Raw genomic sequence first — 15678 nt, forward strand, 5'->3', positions numbered from 1 at the left:
GCAATATGTACAATGTATGTCATGCCAATAAAGCCATTTGATTTGATTAGATTAGATTACTCTTCATATGTATATTGCCAAAACATTGTCTTCCAGATCCTCTTTACTAATCACTACAATTCCTTAAGAAATATTGTACCTTATATTACATTGCAGAAATGTGACTTCTTGGGTTCCACATTTTAAGAAAGGATTAATCGCCTGAAAGTATTATGAATGTATTGATTTAAAAACAGCCCTCAAAGCAGTTCAGTTGATTAAACATATTCTGGGCCTACTTTCTTGTTTGAGGTTAATTTTTCTTTCGGTAGCCTACTTGTACTGAATTCACTGTTCATTGAGCTACCCTTAATGATATGCATGAAACTGAGTTGCATTCACGTATTCTTTCAGATGAAATGCTGCGCATTAAAATATCACAAAGTTCAGAAAAAAAAACCACTACAGCCAAAATGCTACATAAGAAAAAAAATGCAATCAGAAGACCACTGTTAACACAATGTTCTTTGATGAAAGATTAAAGTGCTCACTGTGTGGAAAAAGCAGTTTTTGTCACGGTTATAATATCATACTCTTTGTCATTATTTTTAATTAATTTACATAGAAAGTATCTTTTGATGTTGATGCTAAAAGGTTAAGTTAATCTGGTAAATTCTGATTCACGTAATGATTTAAAAATTCGACTTCAACTCGTGCACCTGAAGGCATCACAGGTTCTTGAACAGACTGTATCGGCGCGGGCTAGTCAGAGCGGGACTCAGAGAGTGAGTAAACCGCTGCAGGAGGGGCAGGAGAAGGAGGGAGGCTCTCTGTGTTGGATACGTCCATCTGTTCTTTTAACCACCTAGGAGATGAAATCCGTGTTTTAAACTCGTGGAAACTTCTTTCCAGTCCAAGATGACGGTGGATTTTGAAGACTGTATTAAAGATTCACCCCGCTTTAGGTAAGTAAGAAACTCACGAGCCTTGTTGTCTCGCTGGAGTGTTTGAACGTTCTCGGTCCCTCTCCACGCGCTCATTTATTCAGGAGATAAATCTCGCAAATTGCCTCAGACCTTTACGTGTGTCTTCTGGCGCGTTGAAGGGTTCACACTTTGATGCGATGAATGATAGCTCATCATAGTTCGAGCCATCCGCCATATATGTTCGTATTTTGGCAGCCTCTCGCCTTGTAGAAAGGAAGATGATATTGATGAGCAATGCAGCCACATGAGCGGTCACATGGACTTAGTGGGAGCTGATTTATTTATTTATTTTTCTCCCAACGCCATGGTCTGAGTTTTTAAAGATTTATCACCAACTGTTGCTACCAAGGCAGGACACATTTGTCCTACTCTGGAGGAGGTGATTGGTGGATTTACAACAATGCTTTACAGCAGGAATTCCTCCTAAGTCTATTATCCTCATCAGCTAGTTCCTAAGAAAAAGCTCTAACAAAAAAAAAAAAAAAACTGAAATCAAATTAAGAAATAGAAAAGACATGGCTACTGGTCAGTTCAGTCCACTTTCTGATGATTTTTGATGGTTTTGGCTCTGTCCCAAACACTGGGCTCAATCAGCGACTAAGGGGGGAACTGGAGATTTCCACACCGACTGCTCCGAAGCCTCTGACTGCGGCTCACCAGAAAGTTACATGAATAAGGCAGGAATTTTTCTCCAGCCACATCTAAACCTGGTTTTGTGACCGCTCAGAGAGAAACCCGCTTGTCTGGGGTGCTTTCACTCTGATGCAGCTGTGGGAGTGCACTCAGATCTTGTACTTAAAGGAAAAGCACCAAAACATAAGTGTGGCTTATGGGAGAAAAAAGGGAAAAGAAACCAGAAGTTTAAAAGCTGCCTGATAGAGTAAAGCAAATGCATAGATTGTTGAATATGGCTACATGGATCCATCTGTACTTACTTTTAGACTTTTCTCTAATCTTTGCTGATCTTTTATCACTTTTATGGAATACAGTGCAAACATCTGGAGACTCTCATCCTCTCTTTATATTTTGCTTAAAAGGAGACAGACATGATTATTGTAACCCTGTCTTGAGGAACTGTTCAGGCTTTCTGAAGGTCTTTTTTGACATTGGCTGCTGTTTCACTCCTTTTCACTCCAGTCCTTTCACCTGACCATTTTCAGAGAGATATGTGCGTGTGATTACTCATTTGTTTGTTTTTTTGTTTATTGTGCCTCTTAAGACTGACCTATGAACCCTGCAAGCATAAAAACGGCCACCTACAGTAACTGAAGTGATACAAAGGGTTTGCTTAACGAACAACTAGGTTTTAGTTAGTCAATCAGTCTTAGATAGTGTCTTTAGGCACTTTGTCACAAGCAGCCTCTCTGTCCGACATCACAGTTTGGCTGACAACTTATGCAAATCTGCATGTGTGTGCAGTGTGTCCTTAAATATGTTGTGAAAATCAAACAAGTGGAAAACAAAAGAGGTCTCAGTCCTAAAAAAAATAAATAAATAAATGAACGTTATCTACACTAGATTGTCAGTGGTGAAAGTGATATCCTTGAAACAGTAGAATGAATCCAGCAGACCTGACATATCTGACTTGAGATAAGCTGCTAGACCTTCAGTTGATCCATCTACTGTCGGCCAAAGCCCTCATCAGAAATGGTCTCCATAGAAGGGTGGCTGTCAAGAAGCCATTCTGAAGCAAGAGAAATGGGGGGAAAAAAAGGCTGAGGTATGCCAAATGGGACAAGAAGCAGACTGAAAATCAGTGGCAACAGATCTTATGGAGAGATGAATTATCCCCAGAGCCCAGACCTCAACATTACTGAAGCAGTTTGGGATCATCGTGACAGAGAACGGAATAAAACCTTTAAAGAAGAACTTTGGAATGTCCTTCAAGAAGCCTGGACTATTCCTGAAGACTGCTTAAAGAAATGACAGAAAGCTTGTCCAAGAGGGTTCAGGCTGTGTTGAGGAATAAAGGTGATCTGAACAAATATTGACTTTGTAAGAACTCTTATAAGAACATTATATTCTGTATTTTCCATTTATGTTTGCATGATTAGACAAACCTATTTACAGTAGGGGTGCCACGATTAGTCGACTATTAAAATTGTCGACGACTAATTTAATAGTCGATGCGTCTTTTTTTTTTCCTTCAAACTTTCCTTTTCTCTCAAAACTGCTGCAGCACCTTCCACTGCTGCGTCTGGCTTTCAGTCCTTGACACACATATGCAGTAGTGATAACCGGGGTCAGTCGTGATGTCACAGGAAGTTAAACCAGACGGGCTCTGGTATCATGACTACCTGGCAAGGGAGCTCAAAAGTGTGGGAGCATTTTAAGAAAACTAAAGATAAAAGCAATATCTGCAAGGTAGGGGTGGGCGATATAGCAAAAATATCATGTCACGATTTTTAAAAAATCATGATTTCGATTTGATCACAATCTTAAATTGAAAAATGAGAAACAGACAGTGTTGCAGAAATATTTTCATCTGGGCAGCTTGTACCGTGGGTCAACTACTTGAAGCAGACGTTCGAACCCCTCCTTTTCTACAGTCTTGAACAGTACCATATATTTTGCAAGATAAAAGGTAACTGCTTCTGTTACCTCTTTCTATCACTTGCTTGACTTGTCATACGGAGTGCCTTTGTCAAATGCCTGTGTTAATGTTGTCTGTTTTGGTCTTACGCTAGCTGCTGCCTCCGCCTGCTGTGCCAGTGCCCCTTGCTGTTTGGCTCACAGCATACTGTTTGGGATGCTTTCGCTTCAAGTGATTGAACAGGTTCGTCGTGTTGCCACCCGACGTGCAAACTGTTTCTGTGCAAACTTTGAAAATTACATTTGCTTACGCTTGATCAGTTGCAGAAAATCCAAACCAATTCCATATAATAGAGGTGGAATTTTTTTTAGTGACCAACTCCTCCGTTTGGCTTTCAGCCATGGCTCTCCATGCGGCTACTGCTACACACACAAACAAGGAGGCGGGTAAGAAAGTGCGTCACTGCCCGTAATTTGCTGTGATTGGTCGGTCAGGTTGAAGACGTAATACGTCTGGTGCGTCGGTGCATCAGCATAGAACTGCAATTTATAGAATGTGCCCTAGACGATCCCATGATCTCTGCAGTTTGACAGATCGTTACGGATCGTCTTCACGTTGCAATGGTTCACGATTTAATATCATCATATCGCCCACCCCTACTGCAAGGCAGAACTTGCCTTCCACTACAGCACAACGACGATGCATGAGCACCTGAAAAGGAAGCATGTTGTTGTGGCTGAAAAAGTACTTTCATCGTCAATGGACGGCTTTGTTACAAAACTAGCTACACGCGCACCTCAGCAAGCAAATGTCCTGACTGAGTCCATACTGAACATGTTGGTGTTATATTTGAGTCAGTGAGACCAAAAATTTTTGTGAATAATTCCTTAGTTTCAGGTGCCTTGCCTACATCATTTGATTTAAGTGCAACTATGTTTGATGCCAGAGACAACTGAAGGAAAGAAAAACCAAAAAAAACCTTAAGCATTTATTTTTGTGTGTTTGTTACACAGTTAAATAATTGTTTGTTGCAACAAGCTGCATATTTCATGAAAGGGTTAATGAACTATGATATTAATTGCCTTTTTTTGTTGTTGGCATATACCTTAAACACTCCAAGCTGAAAGATGATGATGGTTATATAAGAGCAGCTGCATCCTGGTGCGATAAGCTGTATGTTTTACATTCAATTTACGTATGATCCGATTAGTCAACTAATCGAAAAAAATAATCGGTGATTAGTCGACTATTAAAATAATCGTTTGTGGCAGCCCTAATTTACAGTTCTCCAAACAATGTATGAAAACTTTTGCATGGAACTGCAAACACAAACATGTATTAATCGCTGGCACCTTTTATTTATTTTTTCGTGAAATGTTGGATTTTTTTCAAAGCTTGACAGGCTTTTTGGTAGTGTAAAATGTTATCCTGAGAGCATTTAGGGGAGTGTAATGGTGTCTTGTAGTGGTGCACGGTGGTGTGGTGGTTAGCATCGTTGCCTCACAGCTAAAGGGTTCCAGGTTCAATTCCCTACCCTTTCTGTGTGGAGTTTGCATGTTTTCCCCGTGTGTCCTCCCACCGTCCAAAAGCATGCATGTTAGGTTAATTGGTGATGCTAAATTGTCCCTAGGTGTGACCGCCCAGCCACTGGGGAGAACGAGCCAGTGTATTTCTAGTCTCAAATGTTGATAAATGGTGAGAGTTCCGTCAGAAAGGGCATCCGGTGTAAAACGTGCCAAATCGATGATGTGAGATCGAGTTGCTATGGCGACCCCTGATAAAGGGAGAGGCCGAAAGAAGAAGAAGAAGAAATTAAGTTACTTTCAAATTGGAACTGGGCAAATGCATAACAGCACCTATGAGCTACCAGAGCTATAGTACATGTTCATTCATTCATTCTTCTTAAACTACTGGTGAAATGAAGACAGATAATGCCTTATTTAGAGGCTGCATCGACCCTGCCCTGTTCACTCCGTTATATGGATACACGCCGATCACAAGTTATCTAAATAGCTTCTGATGGACGCTGACTTTCGCCAAACTGTTCTCGGTGAGTAGATAAACGTATTTCATGCCAGAAATAAGATTTAGGTATAAAATACCGGCGTTCCCCTGTAAAGAAATACATCTTCAGTCACATTGTCAAGAGTTAAACGGACAGTCAGTCAACTAACAGCAACACAAGCTAAATTAGTTTCACTTTCGGCTTACACGTAACAGCAGCAAAACTGGATATGGTAGTCATGAATTCTATCATGCTTATTTAAGTTAAGAGAACTGATGGGGATGTTCTTTTAATTGCTATGCAAGCAATGTATCTCTCGTGACAGTTGCCAACTTACCATGAACACACTTCACTGATGATAACTTGTTTGCTGCCCTGTCTGGATCAGCTGTTTGTAGGGTTTGTGGCTTCCTTGCCAACAGGGACCTTGTGCCCTCTGGTGGACAAACTATGCAACGGCTACACTCATAACATGGTTGAAGGGTGTTTCGTCCATTTTTTAAAAATATTAATTTATCGGCCATTATAAATGCTTATAGTATAATATCGGTCGAAAATATCGGCCTGCCAATAAATCGGTTGTGCTCTAGAATGGAGTCATCTCCTATCTGCAACTGTGGAATGAAAAATAGGCCTGGGCCTCGTCCTACTTATGTGTTGAGCAGATTTTGCTTCTTGCCAGAGAAATATGTTCTCAGAAAGTGAGCATTCGTCCAACTTACAGTAAGTAGGGGCCTTTTCTTTGCTGCCCAGAATGTTTGGATGACTAGGAGAGATGCTGATCGAGGCAAAGTAACTGCTTCTTGCAGCAGCCACTCAAGCCTGTGACGATGTTTTCAGAGAGCATTCATATGGCTTCTTTCTGAAGCTGAGAGCAGTGCTGTCGCGTTATGTAACAACCCCAGAGGTGGATGACAGCAAGGAAGCAGGAAAATCAGGTCTTTTTCGCCATTTGGATTGGCATGACGCACCACAGTTTCCCATGCATGTCAAATCATGTAGGAAATCAGGTCTGTACCACTGTCTCTGACATGTGGCTTTTCGGTTTGTCAGCGAGAGCTCAGACTGCTTGCCGACAGTATGGATTCCGACAGTTTGGTTCTTATTACCGCCTTTTAAGCTGCTGTCCTCAGATTAGATGTCACAGGTTGACATCAGGATGACTCTTGGGCATGACGGTCACATAATTAAAGTTTTAAAATTATTTAAATGGACCCATTTTTAAAAGCAAGGGTTCATTTTTAGCTGATGTTTACTGGTTTCAGGTCTCAACTGATAAGATGAGCTATAACTGGGCACTCACACCAAAAGTGTCTTGAGCGGCCATTCATTTTCAATGTAGGCTGGAGTTGATGAGCAGCCGGCATTGTGAGCGGCGTGTTGTGAGCTTCTTGAGCGTCGTGAGCTTTGAAAAGTTGAGAGAGGCTCAACTTCATGCAAATGAGCATAATTAATAAGCGCCGACAGCCAATCATGGACCAATCTGGATTCTGAAGGCGGAAAATGCTATGATGCTATGATGTTCAGACAAGTTTAGGGAAATAAAATAAATAAAAGCGGGACATCTGGCCACCCTATGTGTGTTTGTGTGCGTGCTTGCGCGAGGTTTCATTCTCACCGCAGACGAATAGCCAGGCTTTCATCGGGACCAATAGCTCGGCGATAGTTGTTATCCATCCTGTTGAACCGTGGACCAACCTTGGTCAGGAGGTCATCAAACTGACTTTTATCCAGTCAGAAATAGCCTGGAACAAAACATCATCGAAGCCGAGCTCCTGAATCAGCTGGTGATATTCTCCGTGGAGAGGGCTGTTTCTTAGGACTTCATGGACCCAGATGGACTGACGGCAATGGGGCCTGCGTTTCCATTGCAAATATGCAGATGCAACACAAAGAAGGCTGCCCAGAGAGCGATCCATGGTGAACCCATGTATAGATGGATTATTATATATGCCTGCTGTTTGAAAGCCCCGCGACTGCAGATTATCATACGTATTGCTTCAGATGGTGTTTGCACTCTTGTGTCCATCTAGCCAGTACCTAGCACCTGATCTTTGTCTGACTCAACACATCTGAGCAGCGTATTTGGAGTTGTCTGAAGCCGGTATGACTGCCTCGTAGCAGTATGTTGATTTCATGGCTCAATGACTTCTTGACCAAACTTTGTTTACATTGATGTGTCACTGCAGCTAGTGATGCTCTGTACTTCTGTGTTTGTGTGCAGTGATTACTCTGCTGCGCAAACTCTTGTGTTTGTGTTTGCTGTGGAACAACACTGAGAGCAGGCAGCATCCATCCATCCATCATCTACCGCTTATCCGGAGGTCGTGTGGCGGGGGCAGGAGCTTTAATAGAGAAACCCAGACATCCCTGTCCCCGGCCACTTCCTCTAACTCTTCTGGGGGGACCCAGAGATCTAATATATTTTGATGTTCTTCTGTTGTGACAATAGTTTATTTTTAAACTGCATTATCCTATTATTTTAGCGAGGACTCATAAAAAGCTACATATAACTAATGTTAGGGAAATCTGTTCATGTTTTGTTATGCGTTTCTGGAATTTTGTTTTTAAAGTGTATGTATATATATATATATATATATATATATATATATGGGAATATCGGATTTTTAAATCGCCAAATATTTGTATTGGTATCGGCCTTAAAAATCTCATATCGGTCGGGGCTCTAATTCGGTTTGTTCTACTTTTGTAGTTCTTATAGCAGTTGAGCAACTTAAAAGGTTGGTCTCAGAATTCAGACATAAAATGGTGGTGGATATATAAAGTGGGCAGTTAAAATAGGTGTGTAATTTCCAAACAGGTGTACGAATAGCCACTGTTATTGGAGCTGCTGTCAGTCTTAACAACATACCTCATCTTTATGTTGTGCAATGATTAAAGATAAGCAAAAACTTTTAGCTTTCATGGTGTAGCTTTTAACTTGTACTTCTTCCAGAGAAGGACTGAGATCTATTTGATTCACTTCTGTCATGTTACCCACCTGTTTCAGAACCACAACATTAATACCATGACGGAATAACAGACGATTACCATTGCGCCCCTAGTTGAAACCATCTGTTTAAAAGTCAGAAAAAATAATCATATTTCATGCATCACCCTTGGGAGCTTCACATATACCATTTCAGCCACTCCTTTCAGTTGACCAGACACAAAATTCCAGATATAGTTCTCCAGGTTTTCCAGTTAGTGGAATATGTCGGGGGAAAAAATAGGGTTCTAACTGTAACAAAGATCATGTAACTACATATTTGAGTATTGATCAAATTATAGAACACCTTCCTTGATTTGCTGATGTGTGAGTCCTGCACAAAGGATCACACATCAGCAAAGGGTCACATTTTAACTTTTTTACACGGTGTTGCATAAAGATGTGTGTATTCATACATTCTGGAGCTCTGAAGTTATTTGATGATTTATGTAAATTGAAATTAATCCCTGTTGGAATGCTATGGGATACAGAGATTATGTCACCCTATTGTGCCTTTTGTATGGAAGAAGGGTCTTTGCTGCTGGAGCCTTGGCTGTCCCCCTCATTTCACTCTAATGAATAGCAAGACGTTTCACATACTGCACATACAAAGAGCCATGAAAAAGCAGGGTGCTGCATACCGTACACTGCGCTAATCTGCTTCTGTCCGACATCCTGAAAAGTGGCAAAGACCTGGACCTGCTTGCACAACCAAATGAACGGTTTCTTAAGTTCTCTGAAAACTCAAAGTCAAACATCACAGCTGCAGCTCTGCTCTTGTTCAGATCAGCCATTCGGGGGTTGCCAAAGACTGAGCACGATGTGATGTGATACATCAGCTCAATGGCAACATCTTGAACTCTAAATGATGGACGAACTCTTGTAGATTGGTATTAGTATTCAGTTGGAAAACAAGAGTTGGGCCAGTGAACGCAGTCTCTCACACAGATTTTTAACGCTGACAATTCCAGTCTTTGCTTTCACTTAAGAGTGCGTCTGAACAAAATTTGGTATTTGTTTTTCTTTGCAGAATGGATTATAGTAATGCAAGCTGAACATCTGATCTCAATTTTTAAGGCTGTAGATATCGGATCTCTTGTACTGTTTTGTAGCAGAAAATCTACTTTCTTTTCTTTGATATGTAGGAGAAGAGCTCCAATTTGCCATGAGACAGGTCAGGTCATGTGTTGTGGCACAGGACTGCAAAGAAAGAAACGTCTAGATTCATGAGAGAAACACTGAGAACTAGTGTACTTGACTGTAGCTAACAACAAGTTGTTTGGAATCTCCTTTTGTTTTTTTTTGTTTTTTTTTTTGTAGTTTTTTTTGTAGTTTTATCTGCTCACCTTCAACTCTGCTAAGAGAGTGTCGGCTGCAGTGAGACTCCATGCAGGGTAGATCTTGAACTGGACTATAATTCTGAGTTAACATAAACAGACAAATGGGCATGTTAGAACTGAGCTACAAAGTAGAGCTGTCAGATGCACTGTAACACAATTCATTGTTATCTAGCAGAACAGTAGTGGAACTATTTTTCACCTCTCTGCTATGATCTGTCCCTTTTTAAGATTTGCAACTTTTCAATTTTTCTGTTTAAACTCAAACTGCAGAAGGCAGCCTGTTAGGCTGAAAACAAGGATAAACGGCTGCCTGTTTCTGAAGAAATAGAAACTTCACAAATTTACTTGTACCAGAAAGTTTACCAACTAACCAGCTATTATATCTTGTCTGTTTTAAAAGTATGTAAAATTATTCGCTTTACGTCATCAAGTCAAATCAACTGTCAATTTGTTTGGGCATGCCGAGTGATGTGCTATTTTGTTTGTATTTTGGGTTTGAAGCTTAAATAATTCTTTGAACTGGTTACTACACACGTTTGTGTGAAAACAAGAATTCTTGAAGTAGCGCAATCTATAATGCATTCGTTCTCAACAGTCAGACGAACAAGGACGTTCAGGACTCTGAATCAAACATCATGCAGAGCAAAGACGCTGTTCATGAACAAACTGGAATACAGAGCTAAAAAATTGTCAGATGGGGCGCAACAACAAGCCTGCAGATTAAACATCTCAAAATAAAATTTCACGATTTAAAACACCCTGCAATCTCACCAGTACGATACCTTACTGGTGTTTGAGTAACTTTAGCACTGGATGCTAACGTTAACATATTCTTCCACATCTAAGCAAGCCAAACCAACAATAGCTTAGCTTGCTCGTTGGCAAATCTTTTATGCGAGCAATAGCCTATTTAGAACTTTACTGGTTTTGAATTCACCTGAGTTCCTAAATCACATAAATAATGACTAAAGTAATTACCAAGAGTATGCATGTGCATGCATTTTATGGCATCTTGTCATGTGTAATATCCAGAAACCTCAAGAGTAAAACGTTCTCATGGTTGTTTAAAAACATGCCGAAGGAGACATTGCTAGTGTTGGGTTGAGTTGATATCGTGAATAGCCGCAAATGATCAACGCAGTACAAATGATCAACTAGCGTTGGCTGAAATTGGTTATGTATATCACTTTTATTTATTTATTTATTTTTTTTTACTAGGTTCTACTGAGAAGCTAGTTGTCTTATTGTTCGGTATGGATTCACAAAATCCAGAAACAAACTTTCATTCTTGATGATTATTCGAAGAAAATCCACAACTGACAAGGTCAGTCTTTTCACAATTTATAGAATCTGAAAGTGGTCTGTCTTCTTGCATCGTTATCTGCATCATTTGCTTTGGTCAGATTGTTTATGTTTATGTCATGCAGGGGATTTGAACCCAGGTCACCCACATGAAAGGTGGCAATCTTACCACTACACTGTTTAACATGCTTCATTTACTTGTATAAAACTTTGAATTTTTTTCTCATTAAAGCTACAGGCTTACATGTTTTGCATTCAAAATGAGTCTCTAAAAGGAAAACGCCCAGTTTCCTCACATATTGGTTGCATCGCTCTGAACTCGTGGTCCATATTTCAGCGAGTTTTTAGACTGCACTGTAGGAGAAGAGCTGTTTTTTCGAGGCAGCATGTGAGGAGCTGTCCTCTAAGCTGTTTTGGCTCTTTACTCATGGCTGTGCGTCATTTGTCAGCAGACTCCCAGAAAGCAGACACGATTACTTGTTTTTGGCCCAATTTGACCAGCACGCCTAGAAAAAGCTTCACACAGAGAAGAATCTGGCTTTGACAGGGCAAATAGAAAGTTATGACTAACAGATTTCTCTGTTTAATGTCATGTCTGTGAAACTTCTCCCTTGATGACAAGGCTGCTTAGAAAGCCTCGCTCTCAGGAGGAAGATGGCTGTGTAGTCAACAGTTATCACCCTGTGGGTCAGGAAATGGGATAAAGTTATTGATAGGAGTGGAGATTTCATTTGCACAGCTGTGGTTCTTTGTTACCACCTGGGGAATAAGGAATGACTGTTGATCCGGGCTCTCAGCTACGTTTCCGCTCAAATTTGAAATGTTGAATCACACGTGTACAAGCATCTGTTTTTCATTAGTTCCATTCCTCTCACTCCCTGCCTCACACACTCTCCTTCTCTTCCCCTTTTCCATCCTCCCTGCCTTCCTCTGTGTGCGGGGGCAGACTTCTGGTCGCGGCTGGGCCCGAACTTGGTCTAGGGATGTGTCAGGAAGTGTGTCATTTTGATCAAATATTGAAACCAGGTTTAGACTAGGGCTGCATGGTGGTGTGGTGGTTAGCACCGTCGCCTTTGCATGTTCTCCCCATGTATACGTGGGTTCTCTCCGATTACTCCGGCTTCCTCCCACCATCCAAAAACATGCATGTTAGGTTTATTGGTGACTCTAAATTGTCCTTAGGAGTGAGTGTGAGCATGTGTGGTTGTTTGTCTCTGTGGCCCTGTGATGGACTGGCGACCTATCCAGGGTGTACCCCGCCTCTTGCCCGATGACCACTTGGAGATGACCTTCCAACCGACGGATTAAGCGGGTATAGAAAATAGATGGATGGAGGTTTAGACTAAAGGGCAGAACCCCTGGGAGATGATGTGTGTGAGGAAGTTGCTGACTCCCCTGTTATGACACCCAGCCCTAAGTCACAACATAAACCCTTTTAAACACCATTAAACATCTTCCAGTGTTAATAAAGTTTGCTTTCATGATTTCACCTATTTTACAAAAGTCCTGTCAATTGATGGGTTTTCAAAAAAGATGTAGTGTTTTTTGTATAAAGCAATACATTAGTATTTGTACAATCTGGTTTTCTGGTTCCAACCTCCAAAGAAAAGTGTGTAATCTTCTCTCAGCTTTTATATGATTGTAAATTGGATGGTGTTGTGTAGAGCTGCAATTAATAAGCAGTTCTTTATTTGGCTGATTGGAAGAAAACAATTTTTTTGGAATCCACAAGGGTTGGAATTGTTCAAACCAAATCTTAAATGAGCTTATTCTGTCCAATAAACTCTCTAAAGTTGCATATAACAAAAACACTAAATCAATATCTAAGCCTGACTCAAACAGTTAATCTGTTATCCAAATGGATATATTTTTTTTCAGTTGATAAAGGAAGGTTGTTCACCTCACTTGTTATTCCTGAACCAATCAGAGTTGGTGTGATTCCATACCAGTGTGTGCTTTAAAATGGCATGCTGGTATTGCAGAATCGGATGCTGGACATGTAACCAAAGTCTGAATATGTTGGGGAAGGTCTTGGTGAAGAAGCAACGGTTATCTTCAATAACACCATATTCAGGTATTTATGATGTTGATATCCATGTCATTCAAGGAGGGTTTAGAATCTTCAGTTCTGGGTGAAGGCATCAATTAGCTTTAAGAAATGTTTTGCAACCAGTCCAGAATATAACTTGCCTCGTGTCCAGTGGCAGTTGGAATAGGCTTCATCTTGAGTAGGATGAAGTAGGTATGGAAGATGGATGGAAGGATCACTGGCGGCAGCGATGGTAGCAAGTTGAACATTAGAAAAATAATGACATGCAGGCTGTTGACTAATTGCAGCGCAAAGTTAAGTACCAAAATATGGCACTGTTTGATTTATAATGAATCAGGACTGTGAGGTCAATTTTCTACCTCTTTTACATGACTGTAAATCCACACAATAAATAGGACGAGCTGTTTGCAGTTTAATTGTGCACTACCTTCATGAATGTGACAGCTGGCAGTACATTACCTGTTATCCTGACAAAATATCCTGATTGTCACGATGATACACATGACTATGGAACAAGCTCTGAAGTGGTGTTTTCCTAATACTGTCTATGAATAAAATCAGATGAATTAAGTTGGACATAAATTGTATGCTAACCCTTAGTTTGTTGATGAGTTTTTTTTGTATTCCTCACCTAATTTTCCACGACACAACAAATTGCTTCAGATTTTTTTCACTGCTCTCGTTTTCATTAGCTGAATAGACAGCTCAGTCTGTATTTTGCATTCCACTTAACTTGTTTTTTTTGGGAGGGGGGGTTGTCTTCTCACTTATTGTTGTCTTCTCACTTATTGTTGTCTCACTGTGTAATCTGTGTCTCTTTGATTCTTCTTCTTGAGGGTTGTTTCAGAGCCACATATTAGCATTGGTACTGACATCAGGCAGTTACCACATGCTGCACTTCAGCATACTTCGTCATTGTCTTTCTATCTTTCTTTATCTATATTTAAAGATACCAATGTAAGTGTATGTTAATGTCTCAGCTGGTCGACACAGGAGTCCTGTCAACATTCAGGTTCATGAACTGATTGTAAAGGGGTTAAGGGTCATGGGAGCAAGTCTAAAAGTGACGTCAGGGACCCACTGCTGACTTCAGACCAGAGGAAACACCTGGGAGGAAGTGACACCTCTCCTGTTGTCTGTAAGTGAGTTGAACTGACACCGTGACATTCACATGATGGGTCAGTGTTCACCTCAGCTCCACACACCAACTGAATCTCTTGTCTAAGGTGAAATGTTTTGTGTCTTTCACAATTAAGGATGAGTTGCAAGGTATGACTGTTTAGTTCAAGTTTGTTTTGAAAGAAAAGCACATTAACATATTTCATTTAGAAGCTACTTGTCGTTTAAGCTGTTGTTTCTGCGAGCATCTTCTCAAGCTTCCAGACAGGAAGGAGCTGAATGCTTCACACGTCTGGTATGTCTTTCTAGTGCAAGCCAAGCTGCGTGTTTGACCCACAAAAATGCTGGGAAGTCTCCCAGCTTAGTCCTGCTGCTGCTGGACACATCACGCATGTGTAAGGATTTTCACTGGGGGGAATTCAGCTATTTCACCAAAATGTCAGTGTTACACTGTAGGATTGGCTTACTTGAGCTGTTTTGCACCGTTTATGTCACAGGCAGTCTGGTGTTCTGCCCAGAAAAAGCCTGCAAGAAGCACCATGTCTGTGGGCTTTATTGTCTTCCTCTCTTCAATGGAACATTGTGCAGGCTGGTTCTCACAGTCCAGGCCTCTTCTGGATCCTCTGCGTGTGTGTTCCTTCTTTCCTCTCCCTTGTCCTTACATTGACATTTTTGTGCATTGCAGTCATCTCGGACCACCCTGAGTTATTATAAACCTGCACCACCAGCAGAGACCTCTCATACCCTGACCTCTCGGCTGCCTGTCAGCCTGCTGATCAACAGCGTGCACCCCCGCCCACCCACTCTTACAATGCTTTTGTGACATTGCACACATCCTATTAAATGATAAATACACAATCTGAGACTGTCCATTCAAGACTGTTTCCCTTGTGATGGTGCACAGGAAGAGCTTGCTGCCCTAACTCAGACAGGGAGGGAACTGTTGACTTACTGTTGGTGTAAATACTATAGATCATGATTGTACTGAAGGGGTTAATCTGTCACATTTCCTCTATGCGACCCTTTTTGTTAAACCTTTATGCATCGGCTCTGGTGGCCTAATTGCATAACATTGTCCCCACCTCCCCACCCAAATGTAGGAATGGTTGTAGGTGGTCACTAGGGGTGTGACGATACACTCAGCTCACGAGACGAGACACGATATTGGGTTCACGAGAATGAAACGAGACAAGATTTTAACCCCTTAACGTTTTTATGTCCCACCGTGGGGACGTTGCATACTTCAGTGCAAATCTGGGGTTTTCGTCAGCCCCCCTTTATATGTACCTACATATGTTATATACCGTTGGAAAGCTAAGGGTCTTGCAATTCCAATTATGTATACCAATCCAGGATGCAATTAGATCTGTGGACA

The 15678-nt window shown here is 41.0% G+C and overlaps 1 protein-coding gene across 1 annotated transcript in view; it reads left to right on the forward strand.

Annotated features, from left to right (window-relative positions):
* Positions 1-762: 762 nt before the first annotated feature.
* The window catches only part of acap3a (ArfGAP with coiled-coil, ankyrin repeat and PH domains 3a), a 114205-nt gene continuing 99289 nt past the window's right edge, over positions 763-15678 (forward strand). The window contains exon 1 of the mRNA XM_072367257.1: positions 763-944. Coding sequence (XP_072223358.1) covers positions 898-944 — 47 coding nt within the window. The 5' untranslated portion in view covers positions 763-897. The remainder of the gene's footprint in view (positions 945-15678) is intronic.

This window comes from Leuresthes tenuis, unplaced genomic scaffold (genome assembly GCF_036924035.1).
Source record: "Leuresthes tenuis unplaced genomic scaffold, fLeuTen1.0.hap1 SCAF_16, whole genome shotgun sequence".
Lineage (NCBI taxonomy): Eukaryota > Metazoa > Chordata > Actinopteri > Atheriniformes > Atherinopsidae > Leuresthes > Leuresthes tenuis.